Raw genomic sequence first — 26,992 nt, forward strand, 5'->3', positions numbered from 1 at the left:
GAACAACGGCGGCACATTTACGATTCCATCGGAGCCCAGGGTAGACAGATCGATGGATCTGATAGATCGTGGTAGATCTGTCATGATAGCACATTACATAGATCAGTGCGCTAACCGCTGTGCCACCGCTCCACCGCCAAGAAAGACTCGGAAAGATTCGGGCTTTACGTGCACAGGGGTGAAGCACGCAGCCACAAGCTCGCACTTGACGCACCGCCACTTGACATCACAACAACAAGGAAGATCTGAAAAGTGCCGACGATCGATACTTAAGGCTGTCGGAATGAGTGGAAATGATGTCACCCAGATCTCCTGATCCCGAGTGTCCTAATGTCTCTTAATGCGGTGGATAATTACACGGTCTGTGCCCGCCGTCTTCCCCCCCGCCCCCATCAGGGAGGGAGAAGCTTTCCAAGTAAGAGGCCAGGTTGGTGGCTCGGGCTGGGTGCTGGCGGGGGGGGGGGGGGTGCGGTGACAGGGCCGGTGGCAGTGCCGTGCCCTGACTCGCTTGTTTGTTGCCTAAATAGTGCACGTGGCCGACATGCTCGACACGACATTTGCGGAGCCGTGTCCCATCAGAGAGGGCATGCATGCACGCACGCGCGTTCTCACCCATTACGCACCCACAAAACACAAAGATCCCGCGTGTGTAGCCTACACAGACTGTTGGGGCGAGCGCTGTTCAGAAGCAACTATGAAGGTCGGCTCGGCGCATGGGGGCGTGGGTGGGCGTTGTAGCCAACACCATGCCCATCCGCCTTTATCTTCCCAGTGCTGATATTTACTGTACACACCGTACCAGGTTCTCATTTTAACGTAGATTAGAAACACAGTGACAACTGCTGATGTTATCCATGGCTGGGTATCAGTCAAACTCAGGTTTCAGCGTTTTTGGTTCATTGAGTGAATTGCTTGGCCCAGCGACGGTGCCCACGCACATGGCCTGGGGTGCATCTGGGGTGGTGTTGCCAACACCACGGCCGACCGCCTTCATCTTCCAAGTACTCTGCCACCAGCACTGTGGAGGCAACGAAGATTAGTGGATCATCGCAACAAATGTTGTGAAACTCCCTTGAGGGCCATGCCTTAACCTGACTCGCCAGTAGAAGGCAGTACAGCAAGTGTGACTGATCGCCATCAGTTTCCGTCTGTACGGGGATGGTGTGTAGCACCCTCGCGCAAGGCGTGGGTTTTCTCCCAGTGCTCCGGTTTCCTCCGACATGTATAGACGCTCGTCGTAAATTGCCTGAATACATCTTAAAATAAAAACCCGGTGGAGCACGACTCTCCTGAAAAAGCGCCCGAGGACTCGGCGTGGCTTTCCTGGAGAAATAAGTAAATTGTTACGATGATTATTATTACTATGCACACCACTCCGTACACGCGTGACATCAAACACAAAACCACGCGCACGTCGGCCCGTCACGTCGTGCATTTGCGCACGACGGCGCGTCCTGTCGTGCGCATGCACACATGTGTGTGTGCAGCGTCACGTTGCGCGCGTGCGCGTGTCGGCAGCGTCGTGGCTGCGGCACGGCTCGGCACGGCTCGGCACAGCGCTCACTGTGACAGCTCCCACCACCTCCGCTGCCGCCGACTCCGCCACGGCCCACGGGTGGTAACGTGCGACTCGCCCACGAGCGTGCTCGGGTTCAGAGCCCCCCCAGGCTTCTTCCTAGCGTTGATTAATGCTGTTGTGGAGCAGGAGAGTGGCTTGCGCCAGGCTTTCACACAACTCGAAATTGCGACGACCTTCTGGTTGGGCTCGCATAGAGGAGGGTGGCGTGACCAACACCACGCCCGGCTGTATTTATCTTCCAAGCACCGATGTTTACACCCCCGTACCAGGTACTCATTTGAGGCTTAGTCGACCTAGGGGCGGCCCAGTGCCAGGTTAAGATACTTCGTCAGTGATGTTGGTCGTAAGCGGGAATCGAACTCGGACGGCCGGGTTTGTAGCGCAGCACACTTTAACAGCTGCGCCACCGTTCACTAAAGATACAAGACAAAGATCTCCCGTGTCGCCTTAACAGACTTTTGATACACACACACACTCAGGCAGCAAGCTTTTATCCATCTTAGATTATCATCAGAACTGTCCAAACACGGGTGAGATCACTCTTCCCCCCCCCAGTGTTTACCCTTTTCTTTAACGCGAGAGAGCACACCTGATTGGCCAGTCAGTCTTTGGCGACGGGACTTTTGAAACTAGTTGCCTGTTGACGACAGTTGATCGTCGTCTTCACGGCCATCGTGAGCGTTCACATTCCCAGCCGCCGAACTAGCGTGTGCTCACAGGTGCCATCGTAGCGCAAGTGTACTACAGCTCTCCGAGTTGGGCCGTGCGCTTCGGTTGGGCACGGTGGTCCGGCGTTGCCGTCGGCACGTGTTGGGAGCTTCTTCAGCCACTAAAGAAGCGAGTCAGTTGCTGAAGAAGCCTCCAAGCACGTGGAGCAAAACCGGCGTAGGACAACGCGGGCACGACCCGCAAACACGGCGTGCCCGCCCCAAAAAAAACCGATGCGGCAGTAATTGATGTGGTCGGCCCGAACTTGAGTTGTGCGGCGACGCGTCGATTAACGTTGATTTTTATTGTGACGACGATCACAGAGAGTCGTGCTACTCGTGCATGTCAACGAGCAGCGATTGCTCGCAGAACATTCACATCACTTGGGGACGACATGCTTACACACAATACAAGAGAGACGGGGTTGAATTGTTAATTTGCTCCTAAATATGCTAAGCAGGCATGGGGTGGACCTGGGTTGAGTTTTTTTAAAAATAAATAACCACTGATTTTATTGCCTTTCTCCTTTCATCCCACCGCTGACTGTGCCCATCAAACATTAACTAATGTGTCCCTGCCTCCACTCTGGGGGTCGCTCACCTCACAATAGTAAGGTCGTAAGTTCGGATCCTCTGGGTGCTGCGTGAATGAGTACCGCGTCCTGCCAAGTGGATAGCGGGGGTTCTATAGAGAGACTAGGACAGGGATGTGAAATTTCCACCGCTGGTTTGAGGCTTTTTGGCAAAGTTGAGTGCTCCGTCGATTGTGGAGATGCACGCACTCGCTGCGCAATGATGCATTCACTCCTCAATAAAAAAAATTTGAATTGTTACGTTAACAATAATTGCGCATTTCAGAATTGATTCATCATCAGCCCTTTGTCAGTCCACTGCTGGCTGAATGCATTCCCCGCACCTCCGCTTAGAAGATGAATCTCTGCAGTCACAAAAGCTTTAAATCGAAATTTAGTGCAAAAGAAGTTCATACATCGACTGTGTCTATCAGGAGGGTTGTTTGTCCATACTTCTACACACTGTGTCTCTAAGCCAGTTAGTGAAGTGGGGTGGGGGGGGTCGGGGGGGCTCCCAGGACCGGTTTTGCTCACCGTATCGCTCACCGTCAATGTTAACCCTGGCCGGGAATCAAACTGTGAGGTCACCTCATTCGAAACACAGCGCTAACCACTGCGCCACCACTCCGCTGTTTTCTCCGCCGAGTGTATAGCCCGGAGGCAGACCGCAGCTCCGGATGACAATCACGCTGCACCTGACATGCGTAAAAGCCTGCGCTGGAGGTGAGGTGAGGGTGGGACAGGTGATGGGAGGGGGGGGACAGGTGATGGGGTGATGGGAGGTTGAAATTTGCGTATTTGTACAGGTGGATAAGAGGTCTCCATTTCAAACAGCGCACCCTTGATGCACGAGGAGGCCTCCTGACCCAGAGCTCAGATTCTGTATTGGGAGTTATTATTAAAATAGATTTTTATTTTCAAGTGGTAGATGCTACGATTCTCAAAAATAGTTGTTTTGTGTTTACGATTACCGCGTGCGCAAAACCGGTTAAATCCTGGTTTAGCCGCATGGAAAGATATGTTTAGCGATAAATGTACATTTATTTTGCGGAGAAACGGGAAACTGCCACGGCGTTACGGTTGGCACTCTGCGCTTGTCGCCGAGAAGTCGCCGTTTGGGGGGGGGGGGGGGCCACGGTGGTGAGTTGTTAACTACCTCGCCTGGTATGGAGGAGGTCGTGGGTTCAATCCCGACCCTGCTGTGTATTTTGGAGTTTGCATGTTCTCCCCGTGGTTGTGTGGATTTTTCTCTGGTTTTTCCCGCCACATTTAGAATCAACAGGCGTTTAGTGTATTCGGCTGCTGCAGGGTCAGCCACTTCGTTGAGCTGTCGCTTCTGAAAAAGAGCTACATAGCTCAGTGGGCCTTACCTGATAGTTTAGTTTAGACTGCATCTCCTGTCGCTGCATTTTAAACTGAGGTAAATTTCCTGAAATTCACCTCAGATCCCCCTCGCCACCACCGCCTGTGTCCACCCAGTAGTGTAAATGTGTTCACCGCAGCGCGTCAATCGGCCGGTCACGTGTGGTGGGGTAAAGTGTGGGTACGCTCGCCTCTGTCCAACACATCTGGTCAGTGTGCAAGAATAAACCAATAGAGCTCCCTCGAGTTTAGGCCCTTTCGCCAGCAGTGGCATGAGTGAGAAATTGCAGCGCTGCACCTTAATTTTATTTTAAGGTTGTTGCAGTGGTAACACTTGCGCCTCAGAAACATATGTAATTATAATTTACCCAAATGTTATTTACCTATAGGCCTGCCACCGTGCTGTTTGTCCTTTTGCATTTCACGAGAATCGATTACCGGTCCCTGTCTTTCAGAATTGATGATCGATGTTGAAGATTAGGCAAAGAAACAGAGAAATAGGCAACAAGAAGTTTGTAGCGACCTATATTTTTGGCCTGCGTGAGCGTGCGCGTATTTGTTTCAGGCGTGCGTGTGTGTGTGCACGATGTGCGAGGGTGATTGTGTAGCGGCGAGCGCGTCACGCTACGACCCCGGCGATCCGAATGCGATTCTCGCTCGCGACCAATAACAGTGGTGAAGATTTCAACCGGTACTGGACTTCCCCGAGGTCAGGGGGCCGGCATCCTGCAGCTCTGGAGCGGCATGCGGCTCTTTAAGGACTAGTTCGTGACGTTATTCACGTGCATTGGCAGCTCTTGAAATATCGCGTTTTTTACTGAATTCAGAAAAATAGTCTCTTCGTGTTATTGTGGCTGTCGACCCTTGCCTGGGGTCAACTCGGCCTCAAATGAGTACCTGGTGCAGTGGGTAAACATCGCCACTGGGGAGACAAAGGCGTGTTGCTGGCCACCCACCCCCTCGTGTGCCGTGCCGGCCTTTATAGTTGCTCACTCATAGCGCATGCTTATCGCCACATCTCTAGATCTGAGCGGCGGCCTCTGTGTGTGTGTGTGTGGCGAGTGGGCACACTGACGCAGTCGCACCTGCCGAGGAGGGCACTCTTGAATCTGCCCGAGTCTGCACCCCTGCACGCAGCGCGTGTTCACCTGCGCCAATGCTCTCCGAATGTTCTTGATTAAATGTGTGCGTTGAACGAGCATGCCGCGAGGCTTCGAGCTCAAGAATCGATTCTGTTTGACGCTTCCCAACAAAGGTTGAAAGCATTTATGCGATAGCTCTTTCCAGCCGCCTATCCGTAACGCGGGTTGGGGGAGCGGGGGGCGTTCGGGGGCGGGGGAAGTCAGGGCAGCACTATAACTTCCGTAAAGTTGACCCAATGTAGTAACAGTTTGGTGTGACCATACCTCACCCTCCTGGTTAGTGAAGGTGGGGGGGGGGCACGCTGCTGCTTCAGATTTTTACTCGCCACTGATGTTGGCCGTGCTCGAACAGCCACTCTCTACCTGTGAGGGTATTATTGCGTCGGAAACTTGACATGCTCACTTTGTTCCATGCTGAAATTTGCCTTGCGTTGTACATCATCGCTTTGACGGCTCTTTCTCAAGAAAGCTACTCTCGCGTTCCCCACTTATTTGACAATTTTCGTCGCACATCGTTACGAGAACCTGGGGGGTGGGGGGGGGTCGTATGTAGTTGCAAAGACGTTTGGAATCGGGCGAATTAGCCGGACTATTTTTTATTATTTCTTCTTATCGTAGTTTTGTTGAAGAGTTTGTTTATTTTATTTTTTTGTGTGAGCGGAGGGGGGAGGGGAGAGGTGAGAGGGCGGTAGTTAAGCTTTTGGGTTTAGGCTTCAGGTTCTGCTCTTGCCTTAAAGTCTTGTAGCCTAAATCCAGTCACGTCTCCCGGTTAAGCCCCTCTGCAAATGCCCACGGGCCACTTTACAGGGGATTTCAACTCATGCATTTTGTTAGGGGGTGGGGGGGGGTAGAAACAGTGAGCGGGTGGAGAGGTAGGGGAGGGGGGGTGGTAGGGGGGGGGGTACAGGTGGAGGGAGAGGTGGGAGGAACGATGTTTCGTTGCCGCCGCCTTGAGATGGAGAAGCCTCCTCGCTAATTCCGGTGCACGGAATCCCGCACGCTCCCCCCACGTACCGCCACCTCCGTTCGCAGCAAAGAAATAAAGTTGAGCATGTGTGGCAGTCCGACCTGTTTTTGGGAGCTCCCACCGACACGTGGGGGCGAAACGTCGGACATCGTGCCTAACAGCAGAAGTCACAACCTGAATACGTGCCGGAAGCCCCCTTTTTGTTTATCGAGGAAAGCCTCCTTGAGTCACAAGATTCTCTTCTGGAAGGGTCCTGCGCACGGATTATTTGGCCAATTCCGTGACGAGCAATCAAACATCTGCACGGACAGACCAGGAACCCATTTGCTCTGCTGCAGTTTATTTGCCGCCTCACAGAGCTGAAGGTTGGGAGTTTCAGACCGGGCAGTGATCTCTGCGTAATCCACAAACCCTGCCTCCAATACCACGGAATCGCACGCGTGCACCTCCTCGCCTGGCTCACTCGCGTCAAAAAACTCTTCCTCGCGCTCTCTCTGTCCCTCTCACACGTCTCTCATCTGCTCTCTCTCGCTCTCTCTTGCTGTCGCTCATTCGCTGTCTCTCACGCTATCTCTCTCTTACTCACCACCTCTCGCACGCACGCACGCACACACACATGACTCCATCGCCGCCGTGCCGTGGCTTCTTTGGGAGTCACCGTTGCCCTTTTCGTGGTCATCGAGGATTAGTGCTCGGCGTTTTGCGCGGCGACACAGAAAGGAGCACGCTGGCCGTCGCTAATCGCCGCATCGTCATTGCCACCGCCGCCGCGTTGTTAACTCCCTCGCCTCGTATACAGGAGGGCGTGGGTTCGATCCCGACCCTGACGAATGTATATTTGGAGTTTGCGTGTTCTCCCCGTGGTCGTGTGGATTTATCTCCGGGTCCTCCCGTTTTTCCCTCCACATTTAGAAAAGTTCATTTCGAGTATTTGGCTGTGATTTGTGATCAATTCGCTTCTGAAAAAGAGCTGTATAGCTCAGTGGGCCTTACCGTGTAACATAAAATGGTTTAGGCGGATGCGCGCGGGTCGCGGCGTAGTGCTGGCGGACGAGCCTGTGCCCGTTTTGTAATGTGACGAAGGTCGCAAGCGTGTGGAATGTTTATTTGGGAGCTGTGATTTTCCACCGTAAGTCTGAAAAGTCCCCCCTCCCCCCAGACGTCTCTCTTTCAACGGAGACCTGGGGTTCAATAGCAACAACAACAATAACAAATTATAATTTACAGCCTTTTGCCAATTCACTACCTGATTGAGGGCCTTCCCATGCCATGTCAGTCATGGGGGGTTGTTTGACCATACTTCACTACGGTCATTGTGGCTCGGTGAAGGGGCCGGGCGGGCGGGCGGACGGGCGGGCGGACGGGCGAGCGGGCGGGCGGGCGTTGACCCAGGACTGGTTCTCAATATCACTCGCCACTGATGATAACCCTTGGCCGGGAATCTAACTCAAGCTGCGGCTGGATTCATGATCTCGCCTCCAATTAGCACGGTCGGTTACGTACGGTGCGAAAAAAGTTCAGCATCTCTACACACTGTGTGGAGCACAAACCACTGCACCCACCGCTCTGCCCCCCTGCTGTTAAAGGTAATTTCAATAAGTATGCGGACTGGTTGGTAGCGCGATGGGGCAGGGTAGACAAGGGGAGTTGGATCTGAGGCTCGTGAGTCACCAGCCCTACTGGTTTCCCACCTCGCCGCTGTCTTAACGTGAAGCCTCCTGTCATGCAAGAGGTGCGAGGGGTGGGGGGTGGTTTCAGGCACTCCGATTTCCTCCCACATGAAACGAAACGCACTTCAAAAAGGAATTGGCCAAACATCCCAAGCAAGGTCCCTTGCGGGTAAAAAAAAAATTTGAAACACTTGCTTACACTTTCCTACTTGAGAAGGTCAAAAGTAAGTGTCGTTTCACGTTCAAATATAAGAAAAATAATACTTTTATGATGCCATTTATTTACCCCGAAAAAAAGCCTTATCAAGCCTTAAGGCCCTAGTCCTGTGCACGTGCTCGAAAACCGCTTTTACGAAGGCAGAACTGCACCGAGCCTCAAGACACGCTTTACATGCGAGTTTCTGCGTTGGGATTGTTACTTTATTGGAGAACCCAGGGATAATCCACCACTCGCACGAGGGGAGTTTACAGTGATGAGCTGCAGCTGCGCACAGACGGGTTCAATCAAAATCTGCTCGATGAGTTGACACTGCCGGAGAGATGAGCACTCTGCCACCAGCAGCACCCTCAAGCAAAGAACATCGGAGTGATTTCTTACTCAATTGAGCATTGATTCGCTGCTCGTTTCTCATTTACAGCCCTGACTCTGTGGCGGAAATTCCACATTCCTACGATGAAGGGGGGCGAGTCTGTCCATAGGGCAACCACTTTTTACTTTATCCGCCCGAGAGGTATGATAGGCTGATTCAACCCTCCCGCCCTCCCCCAAACCGGGATGTGAACTCGCAACCTCCCAATTGCGAGCCGCCCTCTCTGCAGTGCCACCCTGACGGATATCAAGATCGGCCACCTGTACACGATAAGAAAGACCGATGCTTTGATAGCTGTCAAACGGGAGCCTCCCCGAACCTTTTTGACCTTCTGTCCCGCGCACCTCAAGACGCGTACACACGCACAGGTAAACGGAGAGGGCTGTTAAAGTGCAAAAAAAAGGAAGCTGCGAACCGTCGATATCGTGAACGCCGATCGAGTGTCGTACAGAAGCGTTGGGCCGGCGTGCGCGTGTCGAGTTACCGCAGCAGGTGTCGGCATTCCAGCGGAGACGTGGCGTGCATTAAATAAAAACTCAATCCGCCCCCTTCAAGTGAGGACTATTTGATATAAAAAAAAGAAATCGCCACACGACGTTCTACAGCGTCGTCTGCATTGCCCGGCGAGCACTTTGATAGCGCTCAGTTCTGTCGGCTGCCCTAAGGCAGTGGTGGAAATTCCACGTTACTGTGGCAGTGCTCGGTCGCACCTGACTCTCGCCTGTCAAGTAGTGTGCATGTTGAACTTCTTTCGCACCGTACATAGCCAACCGTGCTCACCGGAGGTGCCGGTGGTAGGACGACAAACGAAACACAAAAATCAGTTCCAAAGAAATGAGTTGTCAATCTCGATTTAAAGTTAAAAGCTCAAGTGGCTTCCTATCCTATCGGAAGGAAGTGGTGAACATCCCACACATGTCGGGGAGTGTCCTCTCGCTCTCCGTCTTTCCTTTTTCACGACAGCCGACGTTCACTGTACCGGCATCACATGGTGCTGCATCGCACGGTGGTGAACATGATACAGAACGTAGAGTGATGGCGACGATGATCACCATGATGATGATGAAAATGATGAGGACAGTGATGATGATTTTCCAACTGTGCGAAATTCAGATTTACTGTAAATGCGGAAAATAAAAGACGTATACTGTACGAGCGGCCGTACCCTCATTGCCCGATTATCTGTCGGCTTCGACCACAGCCACCTTCTTACTGCTGGATCATGCACAGTAATCATCAGCCACGATCTAGTCACCGCTGGATGAAGGCCTCCCAGCACATTGTCTCTCACTGCCTCACGATGGCAGCCTTCACGCGGCCCACTCCGTGAAAATGAGAAATCATGACGAATGCCTTCAACGTGGCGACCGCCTTTCTCGTGACGATGATCCAATGGTGCAACGATGCATCCTTCTCCTGCGCACCAGCTGTTTTGATCTGACCTGGTCCTGGCCACCCGCTTCGCCAACCCACGCTGACGGGCGTGCGGTGAGGTACGGTCAAGCAACCTAGCAACATCGATCAATCGTGGGGCAGACGTTCATCCAGCAGTGGATTCACAAAGGGTTGTTTACACCAAGTGCACAACATGGAGTAAAACAAGAAGCAAAAAACGAGACACACAGAATCGGTTTTGGAATGGAATGGCGGTCCACCCCCCCCGCCCCGCTCGGTGGACAGTTCGTCACGTGGCTGCAGGTGTGAGCGAAACACTGGCGTCTAATTTACATCTCCCTTTAGGGACCATCCTTTGATATCTAAAACAAATACTCCCCCTCCTTTTTTTGTCCATTTTTGTTGATCGTATTATTTTATTTTTTTCAATGGAGATCGAATCTCAGCGACTGCACCCGCCGATCATTGCAGAATGTCCCATTTCAGCTACAAAACACCGCGGTTATAAAAAGCTTGTGCAGTTTCTCCAGAGGCACGCCAACCACGCCAGATATGCGGCTCGCACGCCCACGCAATACCGGCGTCGGGCGCGCAGCGCCGCAGATGATGTCGCAACACCTTTATTGATGGTGCCCTTTATTTTTCTCTTGCCTGACTTCGCGACCTGTGTGTTGGTGCCCCATTCGGTGGAGCGCTGGGCCCGCTCATAGCAAGAGCGCCGCCCCCACCAGCTCTCAATCTTGGCCATCGCTGTTGTCGAATGCATTCATCAGAATGAATACTATGGCGATCGTTGGATGTGGCGATCGTTGTCGGCATCATCAGCGCAATTATAATCGCCGTCACGATTATCTTCGTCCTGGTCACAATCACTGCTCTCACCATTGTAACCATCGGCGTCATCATCATTCATCGTCATGACCATCATCGTCATGATACATTGTCATCCTCATTGCCGTCGTTATCAACATCATCGTTATCTTACATCCTCCCCCTCGAGGCGCAGGTGGAATGAGCACCGCGCACAGAGTGTGGCCGCGTGGCTCGGAGGTCGGAGTGCCGAGCCAGCGCCACGGCGGGGCACGGTTCCCATCCCCGTGTCAGCGGTCCGTGACGAAGCTCGGCTCTCAAGTGCTGCAGCGAGTCGATGGACTTGTTCCGGTCACCGGCCACCGCACACAAACAAAATATATTCTCGTTCAAATTTAGTTCTGCACCGCCTTGACTCGTGGTGAAACACTTTGACCTTTGACTTCAGTCCAACCACAATAGAATCTCAAAATCCTGGTAATGAGATAATGAACCTCGCTTATTACCGAATGCTTTTTTTTCCAACCCCCGATTAGCTCGTTTACTCACAACCCCCTTCCCCTACCTCTGTTCCTCCTCGAACCGTACCCATTTTGAAAATTACACACTCACCACTGTAATTGTGTTAAAGCCCGCGGTCTTTGTGACATTGTCGGCCGGTGGGCGTGGAGCGTGCGTGTGTGCGTGCCCACACGACGCAGTCTTTTCTGAATTAATCTTCCGCAGCTGCCACGAGACACGCGTACGGCGCTTGCATCACAGACGCTGCTCATTGCAGGGGTGGGGGGGGGGTAAGTGGGGGGGTGGGGGGGGTGTTGGGATCGAGGCGGGGAGCTGTGCAACCCCTGCCGTGACCGTGTTGCATTCGTGGCAGAAAGGTTGCGTGGATCGGCTTAAGAGCCGTCACTCAGCGAGCGCGTGTAAGCGTGTAATTTGCCGTTCCCGAAGTGGCAGGAGGGGGGAGTGCTCCACTTCTACGCTTGGCATTTGGAGATAGCTTCCATTTCCCCCCCCCGCCTCACCCCCCCCTCCTCCCGTAGCTCCGTGCACTTGACTCCTCTGCCCCCGCACGGTAGCGAGGGATTTGCCGACACGGTTCCAGTTGAGTTGGGAGGGGGGGGGGGGATCGCGTAGGCCAAAGTGCGGTGGCACGCGAAGACCACGTGGCCGCTACGCGCGCCGCACTGTGTGCGCGACGCTGCTGAGCGGTGCCCCCGTTGGCCCACCGGCACCAACGAGGGGGCACGTGCGATCGGAACCCAGCTGCTGGATCACTCGCTCCATCGCTCACTCGCTCGAAAACCTCGCCTCTGCACAGAACCCCAGCGAGGATTTTGTTTTGTTTTAAGCAAGAATTTGCTTAAAACGCCGCAACGCCCTCCGTTCCGCGTGTTTCGTGCCGCGATCCGGTCACCGCTGCACCTGCTTCTCTTAGCGAATGCCAAACAGGGCCAAGTTTAAAGGCCGAAGTGGGGGAGGAGGAGGGGGGGGCTAACCAAATAAAACCACAAGAATATCTGAAATGTTTCACCCGTTGCCAACGCGACATTGATCCACGGAAGAGTCGCGGTTTAAATATCTCCTCCTGTGAAGATAAAACTGCCAATTCACCTCAAAAACCCCGTCTAATCTCCGCTTGCGCCGAACGCCGACTGTCATGCACTACAACACCGTTTGCCTTTCATGGCCAACTCCCACAATGCACCATATGTGGTAACCTATTTGCAGTACCTGCGCTCCCTTAATGCACCCTGATGTAGTTGTTGTTCCGGCTCCCACAGTGCGTCATATTACGTGCTAACGTAACGATAGTGCAGGCTGCCAACGTGCACCGCGCATGCCATGCTGCACCTTATAAATGTGCAGCGGATTACTGCCACGGTGATATTTCTCGAGCAGTGCTACGGTGGCGCTCTTGAGCTCGACGTTCCATCGTTTAGGATTCAAACTCGTTCCTCTGGGACATACAGCCTCGTGGAACGTAGCTGCACGATCAGAGCTGTGTGTAGCGTCTTGTTGGGATCTTCATTTGGTCAGCCACGTTATCCGGACACACTGTGTGTGTATGTGTGAGATCAGCAGCTACGGTGTACCAGCGTTAGATCCTAAACTTTGCTCCCTGCTGGGCTGGTTATCGGCCAGCCTATTGAAGCCGCCTGTCAACTGTCATTTCTTCTCCTTGGGCGCAGGCCAACAGCCAATCATCCCCACTCACAACCTCTCCTGTAACGACCGCTGCTGCCACAAACTACACGATTGTCACCCGCATGTGGGCCCTGGCACAAACCTCGACGGTTTTCGTCGTTTTCAGGTCGGCGCTTGCAAAAGAGGCTATTGCGTCTTATGTTTCAATGGGCCGGTATTTCATCAAATAAAGGATACTTACAAGAGCGGTCTGTCAAGCGTGCCAAGCCAGGCGCCTGATAAGCGTTGATTGCGGAATGTTGTCACGCTTCGAGCTCGTAACTCTATATTCCTCTCTCGCTCCGAAGTGGCGTTATCAGGGAGAAATCTTAAGACACCTCCGCAGGGCCAAGCCAACCCTGTAGGCTGCAGTGAAACGGCCCTAATGATATTTGTTTACTCGCTTTGAGCAGTAAACAAGCCTCTGCAACAGTGTTTTTTATTTATTTAACCTGTAAACGCACAAGGCAGGCAGGCAGGCAGGCATGCCGCGGCAGGTGAGCAGTGATGTGGGTCAGTGGGGGTTAGCGGGGCCTGGCAGGGGTCCCCGCGCGAGTCCAGGGTCCAGCGCAACCCCGCGGGCTACGAGAAGGGCACCTGGACGCGTGCCTCGCCTCCCGCCGCCCGCAATTAGCTCTGTCAGGTGCTGCCCTCCCGACTCCCCACCCCAATCTCCCCACCCAAATCTCCCCACCCCCATCTCCCCACCCCCATCTCCCCACCCCCATCTCCCCACCCCCATCTCCCCACCCCCATCTCCCCACCCCCATCTCCCCACCCCCATCTCCCTACCCCCATCTCCCCCCCCCTCGCCTTGGGGCTCTCTGACAATCAGCTGCCATTGAACTGTCGCGCGGAAGACTGTTAGGCATGGAGTTTGAAGGGCCTCGCTTTTGCGCCACCATCGTACGCACGGAGACGACTCCCTGCGATCCGTTTGGTCCACGGCGCGAAAGTGGCGCGACGGATAAATAGTGGGAGCATCGTGGCGAACATAAACATCTTTCAATAAATCAATGGTCAAATGATGATGATTATGACGATGCCCATGTATGATAAAAAATTCCCGCTGTGTACGTATTTTCGCGGTCATGCCATGAAACTCTCCTCCGATGCGCTTTCAGGTCGTGCCGCTCGTCGTACGGCATGCTGTCCGACGTTTCCCATCTTGAGAGAATCCCGCGGCGCTCAACATCGAGCGCCGCGCCCAACAACGCGCGGTGCAGCCCAAAAACGGCGGCGGAGAGATCGCGACGGTTGTTTGCCGTTGGGGGCGCTGGCTGACATCACGGGAAGCAGTAAAGGTTCATCCTTGGCACCGAAGTCTCGAGCGAAGGGGTTTAACCTTTAACCGAGACGATCGCTGTGTAGCACGGTCTGCGATTAGGGTCGGGTGGGGGCGAGGACAGAGAGGATGATTTACGGTGGGAGGTGCTGAGTCTCTAGGAAACATTAAACGCGTGAAGACTCCGCAGATTGCAGTCGTACGTTGATCATGATTGTATATATTCACACCGCTGTGGATTCTGTAGATTCCCACCGCTGTTGCGTCTTTAGGTGTACCCCTCTGGATTTTACAGATTCATGCAACTATAGATTGTCTACGTGTGGATTCTATAATATTCACAACTCCTGTCGAGTCTGCAGATTCATACCATTGTGTATTCTGCTCACCTTTACGAATTTACACCATGATCGATTGTACACCTGCAGCAATCAAATAACGAAAGATAACCAAGGACTCAGACTCCTCGTGACGATTCGTTGCATCTTTGGGAGTGGGGGGGGGGTGTGATTTTTTTCCTTACTAGTGGGCACCACGGTGGCGAGATGTTACCTACCTTGGCTGTTATACAGGAGGTTGTGGATTCGATCCCAACCGTGACGTCTGTATATTTGGAGTTTGCAGTGTCTCTCCCCGTGGTTGCGTGGATTTTTGTCCGGGTCCTCCGGTTTTTCCCTTCCCATTTAGAAACGTGCGTTTAGAGTATTTGGCTGCTATAAGTTCCCCCGTTATGATAAACCACTTTGTTGGGCTATCATTTGTGGCCAGGTCGCTTCTGATAAAGAGCTATTAGCTCAGTTGGCCTTACTTGGTAAAATTAAAAAATATTTTGTATACTAAATAAATCGTTGTTTTACTTGTGCCTGGTCTCCCCAGATTGCGGTTTCCGTGTTCCGATCCGTGGCCATTTGTAAGCGTTCTTTCTGTGTGGCCGTATGCACGTGAGCGAGATGTACATTTTATTGGCCCGGGTAAGGGTTGATCGTGATGCGAGGAAAAGGTGAAAATCACGCGGATAACTTTCTGACTTCCACACTGTATTTCGTAAAAACAAAAATGTAAACTCCTCCTCTACTCGGGGATGCTCAGGTGACAGAGTCGGCACTACTTGAGCTCCTAGGTTTGAATCCAAGCTGCAGCTACCTCGCACGTGTGAGTGTGTGTATGCATGCGTGTACGTGCAATTGTTTCTCCTCGCTTTGTCCATGCCGCCCTTCTTAGGTGCTCGTGAACGGAACCTGGCCCCAATAATCTTTGCTTTTTTGCACTTGAATGTGCATAGGTCCACGTGTTCACACGTGTGTGTGTCTTCACTCGTGTTTGTTCTCACCCATGTGCTGCGCGTGTGTTCACTGGTGTGTGTGTGTGTGCGTTCAGCCATGTGCGCAGAGCGAGGAAGAGCAGTGCGTCTCGGAGTCTCCGTCGCCACCGCCCGTGGAGCCGGAGGCGGACGACGGGCTGCGCACGACCACCAGCGCGCTCTCCGTGCAGGAGTACTTCGCCAGGAAGATGGCGGACGCCCGGCGCGGCGCTGCGGCGGCGGCGGCTAGCGTCGGCCGTGGAGGACGGGCACAGCAGAGCGACGAAGGGCAGGACGAGCCGGGTCGGTAGAAAGAGGATGACGGCGGATGACGAGCCGGGCGGGGAGGAAGGCGATCCGCGGGCCCTGCAGCCTGCCCGAAGGCGAGGACGATGGCCCCGAGTTAGGGGAGGATGCCGCGGTTAGCGTGCGCGAGAAGAAAAAGAGGAAGAAGGACAAGAAGAGACGGAGGAGGGAGGAGGTGGAGGAGGTGGAGAGAGCAAAGCCCGTAGAAAACGACGAGGAGAGCGCAGAGCGTGACCTGCCGAGTGGAGACGTCGAGCAGCCGAGGAAGAAGAAGAAGGAAAAGAAGAAGAAAAATAAATCGAGGGACAGCGATTGACGATTGACGGGAGTCTCGCTCGTCTCTGATAGGGTGAAGAGTTTGGCGTTCTGTGAGAGGTCACGTCAAACCATTGTCCAAATCAACACGGCTCCTGGACCTTACTGCCTCTAGGGATGGGATGGCCTTCACGAGGCATGTCACGAAACGTCGGTTCCATTGATTAAACCCGGTTCTTCTGCCCACGCTGCGAACACACATTTAGCGTGCAGTCACTATTTAGAGGTTTGTGAAACTTACATTCAGATATTTTGCTCACGTAAAAAAACTAAAATGTATTAATGAGACGGGGGGGGGGGGGGGAACAAAACGGAAACAATGCGAATAAAACGATAAATATGAATATGTTCTTAATTTGAAACGCGACCCCAAAATTGCGAGGGTTCACCGGATCTCCAGCGGGTGGAGTCGCTATGCACCCTGCCCTCGGGGAGGGGGGGGGGCTGGCGGTTAGCGTGACCTTTCTGTTGATGCTGCCGACTCGGCTGACAATTCTGACCTCTGATCTCACTTTTTTAGCCCTTTGACCACAACACCACAGCAGAGAGAAGGTGCAGCGTGATGATGGGAGTAACCACCAGTCACCACCAACATCATCATCAGCCATGGTCTCTCCACTGCAGGATGAAGGCCTCTCCACACTGTATCGGTCGTAGCGGTTGTTTGAGTATACTTCATCACGCCGATCATCGAGTTGGTTGAAGGGGCAGCAGGCCCAGCAAACGTTCAGATTTCACTCGTCACTGCTCGTAGCCGTGGCTGGAAATCAACATGAGGTCGCCAGGTCCATAGCACACTGCCGCTATCCACCGCGCAACTCACGACATGGCAACGGCGTCGACGTGTTAGCTTGTCATTATTTATTTGCTTTTGGTAGGATTTGTATTTTTACTTCAACAGCTCACTTTTGCCATCTCACATTGGCGTTACCGGTAGTTGAGGTTGGTATCTGACCACCCCCCCCCCCCCCCAGGTGGACCATCACTGAATGTCGATCGTGGGAAGCTCTCGAGCTGAGCAAATAACGGACGTACACTTCTGACATTTTAAATACGCAGGCAGTCGTTGGCGTGATCGCGGAGCGGCTTTTTTTGTTTGTTACTTGCGTGTCGCATACCAACTATTGAGGACTAACTCGGATATAAATAACCACTTGTGCCGTCCCCCTCGGGTAGGGGGAGAGTTGGCTCGTAAAATACCGCGATGACGGACTTACCAGCTTGGTGTTCGCCTCGTCCAGTTGACTCATCCCATTAATGAGCCGTATTCGCGATGGTTACCTACGGGGTCGATTGTTATTAAATTCTTTCACGACGAGGTCACCTACTGCTTTGTGGAACGTGCGCAGCCACGGCTGCGGTGTCTTCGGTGCGCAATGGGCAGCGAAGGTGAGGGGGGGAGAGAGGCGTCCCACCCGTGGGTGTGCGTGTCACTGACCAGAGCGAGGCCACCTCTGAGAATGTTTTCAATAAATCAACTTGTTTCGCGTCAACTCTTGCGTGCAGATTTGTTTTTTGTTTGCTTTTCAGTTGCTCGATTAGACTGGCCTCTTGATGAATCTGAAAGTTGCCGGATTTCACTGTCACATATACTTTTAAGGTCATCGTCATCATCGTCACCACCCCCATTACCTGTTCACTGCTGGATGTGGAGCTCCCCAAGCCGCCGACATTTCCTGTCGATGCATCAATCCACCTTGTGTGTGCACGAGCTGGTGTAATCACTCCGTCTCCGTGGGGGACGTGCCCTGGGCTGTGTTCCCTCTGCCTTGGCTGGCACTCCATCGCTTATCTCGACCACCGATCATCATCAGTGACATGTCTTGCTCAAGATCTCCGGTCTTAATAGTTCACCGTGATGTCGATAACCTGTTTATAGTTTCTGTTTCGTTTGTTCCTCGCCGTGTTTCTTTCTGAATTGATCAGCTTTTAAATTGGTGTTTGTTTAGTATCCACTTCTCTGATTCACATATCGTAGCACGTAATGTTCACTGGTATAGGATGACTCAACCTTGTATCTGCCGTGCTTTTATAAGCATTTAATTGAACGCCACTAAAAGGAAACGTGCGTGCCCCACATCAATGGCCACGCCGCATGTGCGCCTCCGCAGATTTCTAAGTGGCCCGAACTGACAGGGCAGCCATCAATCTCTGGTCGCAACAACAACAGCAACATTCTGACAATTTAGGGTCCTCGGGGATTAGGGCGTCCACGCTTACGTGGCTGCTGCTGCTGCGGTTGCTGCTGCAACAGGGGCTTGTGGTTAGGGTTGGACTCAGGATTGAGGCTCCTCCAGGGATGGCTCAAGGGGCTCGTCCACGGTTACCGTGAAGGGAACAGCTGACACCGCTGAGGTCCAGAATTCAATTCGGGCTTTCGGCCACTCGTGGTAAAACCAGGTGCTCAAGTGTAACGAGTTGATGTATCAACCCGGTCATCAATGGCTACGCGTGGAAAAAAAAGCTACGGTATTAAACTTGATTTGATAAAATTCCAGTTCTGAAAATGACACTTCGGTTTGATTGACATGCGACGAACGCTCGGTGCAGGGCATGTAGATTGACGAAAAGGCGATTAAAGTTGACCAAGAGGCGATTGGCAAGGTCGTGTGACTCGCGTCACCTCCTGGGGGGACACCCAATCCTGTGACGCTCGCCGGTGTGCACAGCTCACTGCGGAGATGCCCCAATTGGAAACTTGTCACCGTCTCGTGTCAACGCGACACAGGCGACGGTACAAAGTGAAATATTATTCTCCGCGTAAAAACAAAAAAACATTACGAGCGGGTTCAAATGAATAAATGTCCCACCGTACCAGGGGAGGAGACACGAACAAGAACATTTGTTTGACAAACACACACAACACACAACAATAAAAAAAATAAGAACCTGAAAAAGCGACGGGGCTTGATCCGACAAGCGTTGTGACGCACGATCTGCGGAGTTTGCGACCTTTCGTGAGCCGCGCGTGCCTCAATTAGCCGTGGCTCAAGCCCTTTTCGCCCCCGCCCCCCCAGGTGTGCTGCGTTAGGCTGCCCGAGGTGGTGGGAGCGGGGGGAGCTGAGGGGTGGGTGGCACGACGGTCTGGGACCTGGACCCACAGCGACTCGTGGCCCGTGGGGGCGGGGGTGTCGTGGTGATTTCCCCGTTTCTTATCAGCCTGAGGGCTACCACCTGGAAGCGGCAGAATGTGTTTCCCTGTGTGTGCGTGTGTACGTGCGTGTGTACGTGCGTGTGTGTGCGTGTACGTGTGTGTGCGTGCGTGTGCACGTGTGTGCGCGTGTGTGCGCGTGTGTGTGTGCGTGCGCGTGTGCACGTGTGTACACGTGTGTGTGTGCACGTGTGTGCGCGTGTGTGCGCGTGTGTGTGCGCGTGCGTGTGTGTGTGCGTGTGTGTGCGTGTGTGTGTGTGCGTGTGCGCGTGTGTGTGTGCGCGTGTGTGTGTGCGTGCGTGTGTGTGCGTGTGTGTGTGCGTGCGTGTGTGTGCGTGTGTGTGTGTGCGTGTGTGCGTGTGTGTGTGCGTGCGTGTGTGCGCGTGTGTGTGTGCGCGTGTGTGTGTGCGCGTGTGTGTGCGTGTGTGCGTGTGTGTGTGCGTGCGTGTGTGTGTGCGTGCGTGTGTGCGCGTGCGTGTGTGCGCGTGTGTGTGCGCGCGTGTGTGTGCGCGTGTGTGTGTGTGTGCGTCAAATGAGTACCTAGTGCGGCGTGCAAACATCGCCACGAGGGAGACAAAGGCGGCCGGGCGTGGTGTTGGCCACACACCCCCTCGTGTGCCGTGCCGGCCTTCATAGGTGCTCGCTAACAGCACTTGCCCCAACAGTCTGTTGAGGCTATACGGGGCGACTGTCCATGCACAAGCGGCGTCTCGCTCACACAGCACGTGCCCCAACAGTCAATTCACGTGTGTGTGTGTGTCTGTATATGTATTGCAAGTGGCGGGGAGGGGGGTGTTTCTGAAGGTTGTGGGGTCACGTGGGAGGAGGGGGTAGAGGTCTTCAGACCGATACAATTGTCCCTGCGCACGCGTTTAGGAGGAGGGGTGGGGGTGGTGGTGGGGGTGGTGGGCGCTATTGCTCGCCGTGTGCGTGTGTCCCGCGGCTTAGCGTTGTCAAAATACGGAGGCGACAGGGGTCTGACGGCAGAGTGAGTGAGTCCCACGTGGGCGGTGGGTCGTCGTCGTGTCTGTGCGTGTGCGCCTCTCCAGAAGGGGTTTCACCGCTCCAACGGGGCTGTCGCGTGGCTATTTCATAAATGTTCGCCAACTGTTGAGCTACCTGTCTGAATGCGTGGCTACCCAGATGCCTTCTTCCTTCGCCCACCTCAATATAGGTCTACCACCTTACCTGTTTGCCTACCAAGCCTGTCTCTGTGCATACCTACACAACGGATTGTCTGTCAGTTGACATTTATACCCCATCTACCTTACTGCCTATTTGCCAGTGTGCCTACCTCCTCTGCCTGTCTTACCTGCCAAACTGGTGGCCTGTATTTATACTTGCCTGCCTACCTTCTATATTCATACCAACCTCCCTGCCCGCCTACTCACCTAACTACCCGCCTACCTGTCTCCCTACCTACCTGCTAACCTAACTATGCAATGTACACGAACCCATCTGGCGATGCAGCAGCACTTGCCAGCAGGCCCCGACTGCTGATGAGACCCAGAGGGGTTAAACGAATCCAGAGTTTGTTCGCTTAAACAATTGCTACTGGTCCATAACAGAGGGTTTTTTTGGGTTAGATCGCGTAAATATATAAATGTGTCGTTAAAACCCTCCACCACTCGACACAGCCAACTAGTAAGGGTTGTCACGTTAACAGAACGTGCCAATTCGTCACTAGTACAGCACGAGTGTATAGTGTAGTGTATTGTGTAGTGTATAGTAGTGTAATGTATAATAGTGTAGTGTATAGTAGTGTAATGTATAGTAGTGTAGTGTATAGTGTAGTGTATGGTATAGTGTATAGTAGTGTATAGTGTAGTGTATAGTATAGTAGTGTATAATGTAGTGTATGGTATAGTAGTGTAATGTAGAGTAGTATAGTGTATAGTAGTGTAATGTATAGTAGTGTAGTGTATAGTAGTGTGATTTATAGTATAGTAGTGTATAGTGTAGTGTATAATAGTGTAGTGTATAGTAGTGTAGTGTATGGTATAGTGTAGTGTATAGTAGTGTAGTGTATAGTAGTGTAGTGTATAGTATTGTAGTGTATAGTGTAGTATACTAGTACAACGCACCGGTGTGTTGGAGAGCCAAGCCACAACATTGACAATCTGAGTACGACGTATCGCCAGTAATTACAACCAGCTTCATCAGGCGACAGCCAGATTTGTGCAGAAGTCCACCTGTTTCGTTCCTTATCTAGAGGCGTAGATGTGGTGACCACGCTTCTGCGCTCTTGCTGCTGGGTAATCATTCTCTGGAAAGGCCAATAAACAATACGCCGGTGGACTGAGATCTTTGAAATTCTGCGCGAAGACTCAGAATGGAGTTTGGCTCGATATATCTGATCGGATTTTAGTAACGGACGTCGCTGGTCTGATACAATTGGCCAGTCGTCGCAAGCAGGACGCTCCTTCACAACGAGCCTTGGGACTCGGCGGCACGGAACGGATTTGTGTTGTGGTGATGTGAGGACGATACTCGTCTCACGCTGCACGCGGAGGGTGATGAAATCCATACTCTTTGGTTCTTTCGGTAAAGTCACGTAGGTGAAAGAATAATAAAATAATAAAATAAAATAAAAATGAAAATAACTAAATGTATTTTCTTTTTATGTTTATTATTTTATTTTATAATTTTTTTATTATTATTTTCACCTACGTGACTTTACCGAAAGAACCAAAGAGTATGGATCCTTGCAATCACGAAAACTTCAAATCTAGAAGTGATGAAACCCACCTGACGTCAGCGTTCCCAACAGCGTTGGCTAGTACGTGGCACGTGCGTGTGTGTCACGGCCTAAATTCTGCTTTCAAATACATAAATAACCACAACAAGAAGACATCGCCTCGGTGTTGCTGCCTGCCTGTCTCTCCACTGCTGGATGAAGGCTTCACCCCACTCCGCGTCCATCGCGGGAGTTATTTGACCATACTTCGCCACACAGGTCAGTGCGGGTTGGTGGACGGGGGGCAGCCAGGACGGGTGGAGACATCACTTGACTTGACATTAGCCGTGAGCGGGAGCCTCACTTCACTCAGGAGCAGCTAACCATCGCACGAACCGCAGTGTGCACACTACCGTCGTAGCAGTGGCAGTGATCATTAGACCGGCATGTATTGTTTGGAACGCCTCACTGAGTCTCAAGAGTATTTGTCAAGAGGGTCCTGCGTTTGAGCGTTTAGGGAATACCCCGTGAGAATTCAGGCGCGTGAGTTGAGGAATCGGAATCAAACATTTAGCAGAATATTTCATTTATACTGGAGGATTCCGATGGGCTATGAAGCGCTTTTTCACAAATGTCCGGTAGTCGCAGATGTCCTGAGTCCCGGAGAGGGAACAACAGCGGGTGAAGGTAAAGGCGCAAGCCTGCAATTGCTCGCCGCTCACGCCACTGCAGGCGGAAGGGACTGCACAAGAGGCAGCTCTATAAGAGACACTCTGTCTGGTGCGCCGTGGTAATTGGCCTACTCTTCCACGCTGGCTACACGTGAAGGAGTAGCCACACTTTACACCCCCCCTCAAACCACCTGCGGAGTATTCTGACTGCTGAGCGGTCAGGGGCGGAGGGATGAGATTTAAGAAACATGCACCTTTGTTTTCCACTGCTGGACGAAGGCTTCAACGTTGGTGACATTGTTTAGCGTGGGGGCGTGTGGGAGCGGGTTTCTGAGAGTTGGAACTCGCAGAATTCGCTGCTGTGCTGCTGCTGCTGCTGGTTGGATCATCGTGGGTGGGGGGGAGGGGGTATTGACGGGGGGCGGCATTGTGAACGCTGAATCTAAACTAAAAAAAAACGTTTTAAAATATTTTACCAGGTAAGGCCCACTGAGCCATATAGCTCGTTTTCAGAAGCGACCTGCCTACAAATGATAGCTCAACGAAGTGCGTGGCTTCATCGTGTGGACATTTACAGCAGCAGCAGCCACATACTCTAAACGCGTGATGTCGATTATAAATGTCGAGGGGGGGGGGGACCCTGAGAGAAAAACAAAACTCGGAGACACCGCAAACTCCAAATATACAGCAGCAGGCGTCAGGGTCGGGATGGAACCCACGACCTCCTGTATGAGGTAGTTCTATATCGCCACCGCTACGTCCCGAATCCATTGCCCCCCTCACCCCAAAAGCCGCATTGATTCATTGGTTTTGCCACACTGGTCTCTGCAAATGAATACGCTGGGATTTAGAGGTCCCCCGCAATCACTGAGTCATAGTGTAGCGATTCTAGATTTGAAGCTTTCGTGACTGCAAGGATTCATACTCTTAGTTCTTTCGGTAAAGTCACGTAGGTAAAAAAAATGAAATTAAAATTAATATAAAATAAAAACAATAAAATCACGACGTTTCGGAGGCAACACAAGCTTCCGTCTTCAGGTGAAACATAGTGTAGCGGTTTGTGCGCTGCGCTACGAACCCGGCGACCCGGGTTCGATTCCCGCTTCGCGGCCAACACCACCGGTGACGATTATCTGAAACCCTCCTGCGCCTCCCCTAAGTCGACTCAGTCTCAAATTAATACCTGGTTCGGTGTGTAAACATCGCCATTGGGGAGACAAAGGCGGCCCGGCGTGTTGCTGGATACCCACCCCCTCGTGTGCCGTGCCGGCCTTCATAGATGCTCGCTAACAGCACTTGCCCCAACAGTCTGTTAAGGCTACACGGGGGATCTTTGTATTTGTTCGCTGTGTTGTGTGTGTCGTGGTCACCGCACTGCCCTGCGGGACCCGGCACCCCGAGTTTGATTCCAACTCACGACCAATAAGTGGTCAATATTTGAACCGGTCCTGGGCCTCCCCTAGGTCAACTCACCCTTAAACGATGCGATGTGTAAACTCCACTGTTTATTTTAACCGCTATCATCTTATGCACACTTTAATAATTGTCGTAAAGCGCCTTGGCTTAAGGCGATATATATATAGAAGATAAGATGCGCACGTACTGGGAAGACAAAGGCGACCGGGAGTACGTTTGGCTAGCCCACCCCCCCTCGTGTGCCGTGCCGACTTTCATACGTGCTACCCGCTATCAGCACTTGCCCCAACAGTCAGCTCAAGACTACACGGGAGATCTTTGTCTTAGTTTTGAGTCTTAATAAACACTCTTTACTGCCTCTCCTGGCCTCGCTCTCTACAGTCTCTCGCCTCCCCGCGGTGTCAGATTAGAGCTGACATCATCGCCACCACTGTCGTCATCATCATCACGATGGTTGGGGCAAGTGCTGTGAGCGAGCACCTATGTTTGCCGGCACGGCACACGAGGGGTTTAGTGACCAGCACCGTGCCCGACCGCCTCTGTCTCACCATTAGCGATGCTTTTTTACACATCACACCAGGTACTCATTTGAGGCTGAGTCAACCTAGGGGAGGCCCAGCATCGGTTCAGATAATCGTCACTTGGTGTTGGTGGCCGTGAGCGGTAATGGAACTCGGGTCGCCGGGTTCGTAGCGCACCGTAACGCTAACCACTTCCAACATCATCATCACGACCACCATCATCATCACGACGACGACCACCACCATCATCACCAACATCACCGTCGCCACCGCCCACGACAGTGGCAGCCATCGCGACTCCTGCCCCTAACTTGACTGACGCCTCTCGCCCAGCCGCGCGCCTCTACAATGGTTCATCCATTCGGCGGTGGAGGGAGACACGGAGTGGGGGGTGGGGGGGGGGTTGAGACATCGATACAACAGGGAGTCCCGCAGAGACGCTAATACCTGGAGGAGTCCCTAATCCTCCAGAAAGCCCAGGGGAGACACTGCAACTGCGGGGAGTCTAAAATCCCATAGGGGAGTCTTGGGGGGGGGGCGCTGTTTCTGCAGGGAGTCCCTAATGCTGCAGTTACTCTTATCGTGGGGGGGGGACTTCCTCTGCAGGGAGTCCCTAAAGCTGCATGTCGTCTTGGAGATATACTTAAACTTCAGGGAGTACTAGCATGCCGCAGGGAGTATTGTGGAAATGCTGAAACTGTGGGGAATATCTGGTGAGACGCGACTCACACTTTACCCCTCCACGCCCAATAAAAAAACTCCGTCCCGTTGATTCAACTGCCGCGCTCGGAGATCGAACCCGAGTGGAGCTCTGGATTGCAAAGTCCAGCGTGCTTGCGAACTGTCCCACGACAGCAGCAGTAGCCTTACATTCGCGCGTGTGTTTTGAAACATCTTGGAACGGTCCTGAGCTTCCACCTAGGTCGACTCAGCCTCGAATGAGTTCCTGCCGCGGTGTGTTAAGCATCATCAGTGCCGGTGTTGACCGCGCCGCCCCGGGTCCTGGTCCCCCTAACCCCCCCCCCCTAAGTCGACTCAGCCTCGGCTAGAGGCGTCAGTCAAGTTAGGGGCAGGAGTCGCGATGGCTGTCGCGGGGGGTGGCGACGGTGATGTTGATGATGATGGTGGTGGTCGTCGTCGTGATGATGATGGTGGTCGTGATGATGATGGTGGTGGTGGTGATGGTGGTGGTGGTCGTCTTCGTGATGATGACGGTGGTCGTGATGATGATGATGATGGTGGTGGTCGTCTTCGTGATGATGATGGTGGTGGTGGTGATGATGATGGTCGTGATGACGATGATGATGATGGTGGTGGTGGTCGTCGTGATGATGACGGTGGTCGTGATGATGGTGGTGGTGGTGGTAGCGGGGGACGGTGGTGTAGCGGTCAGCGCGCTGCGCTACGAGCCCGGCGACGCGAGTTCGATTCCCGCTCACGGCCAATACCCAGTGACGATTATCGGAACCGGTCCTGAGCCTCCCCTGGGTCGACTCAACCTCAAATAAGTACCTGGTGCGGTGTGTAAAAATCGGCACTAGGGAGACAAAGGCGGCCGGGCGTGGTGCTGGACGCACGCGTGCCGTGCCGGCCCTCCCCTGGGGTCGCTGCCCGCTAACAGCACTTGCCCCAACAGTCTGTTCAGGCTATACGGGGTACCGTTGTCTTTGCATGTATTTCTGTGCGCGTTTCTCTTTGACGAGATACGAAAATGGTCAAAAGTTGCCCGCGACTTACTCCTTGGTCCCGTAGAGAGTTACTAAGTTACCGCTGTCGACTCAACAGTGAATCCCACATCTATTCAACAAACATTACCGCCCTGAAGGAGACCGAACAGCCAAAACGTCAACGACTACATGTTTGTGTTATTACTCACAAAAACAATCATCCTATTAATGTCGCTCATTTCCACTCATTTGCCGATCCACTGCTGGATGAAGGTGTGCCCACGCCGTGCCGGTTGTTGGGGGTCATTTGACCATACTTCACCACGTTCGTTAGTTGATGATGGTGGATTGGGGGAGGGGGGCAAGCCCGGTTCAGATGCCACTCCTCGCCACTGATGTCAGCCGTGGTCGGGAATGGAACTCAGGGCGCCGAGATCACAGCGCAGTGCGCGAACCACAGCGCCACCGCTCCCTCCCCCACCCCCTCCATCGCTTATTGACACTATGAGTGCAGCTAGTAACTCAAACTGTTGACATTCCAACTTGTCCCCGCCACAGGAATGTGGAATTCCCCCCCCCCCCCTACTACCACGGCGACTGCTCCCACCAGTGTTCACGACTCGGCTCACCAAACTGACCGTCTCGCTCTCATCCGCACCGCGTTCAACCACCACCACTGCAGGTAACGACAACTCACTCGCTCGC

The 26,992-nt window shown here is 53.0% G+C and overlaps 1 protein-coding gene across 1 annotated transcript in view; it reads left to right on the plus strand.

The window, feature by feature from the left end:
• The window catches only part of PINX1 (PIN2 (TERF1) interacting telomerase inhibitor 1), a 66,202-nt gene extending 49,707 nt beyond the window's left edge, over positions 1 to 16,495 (plus strand). The window contains exon 7 of the mRNA XM_061560027.1: positions 15,641 to 16,495. Coding sequence (XP_061416011.1) covers positions 15,641 to 15,874 — 234 coding nt within the window. The 3' untranslated portion in view covers positions 15,875 to 16,495. The remainder of the gene's footprint in view (positions 1 to 15,640) is intronic.
• Positions 16,496 to 26,992: the final 10,497 nt, after the last annotated feature.

This window comes from Lethenteron reissneri, chromosome 26, assembly GCF_015708825.2.
Source record: "Lethenteron reissneri isolate LAM-NWPU_2019-01 chromosome 26, ASM1570882v1, whole genome shotgun sequence".
NCBI lineage: Eukaryota > Metazoa > Chordata > Hyperoartia > Petromyzontiformes > Petromyzontidae > Lethenteron > Lethenteron reissneri.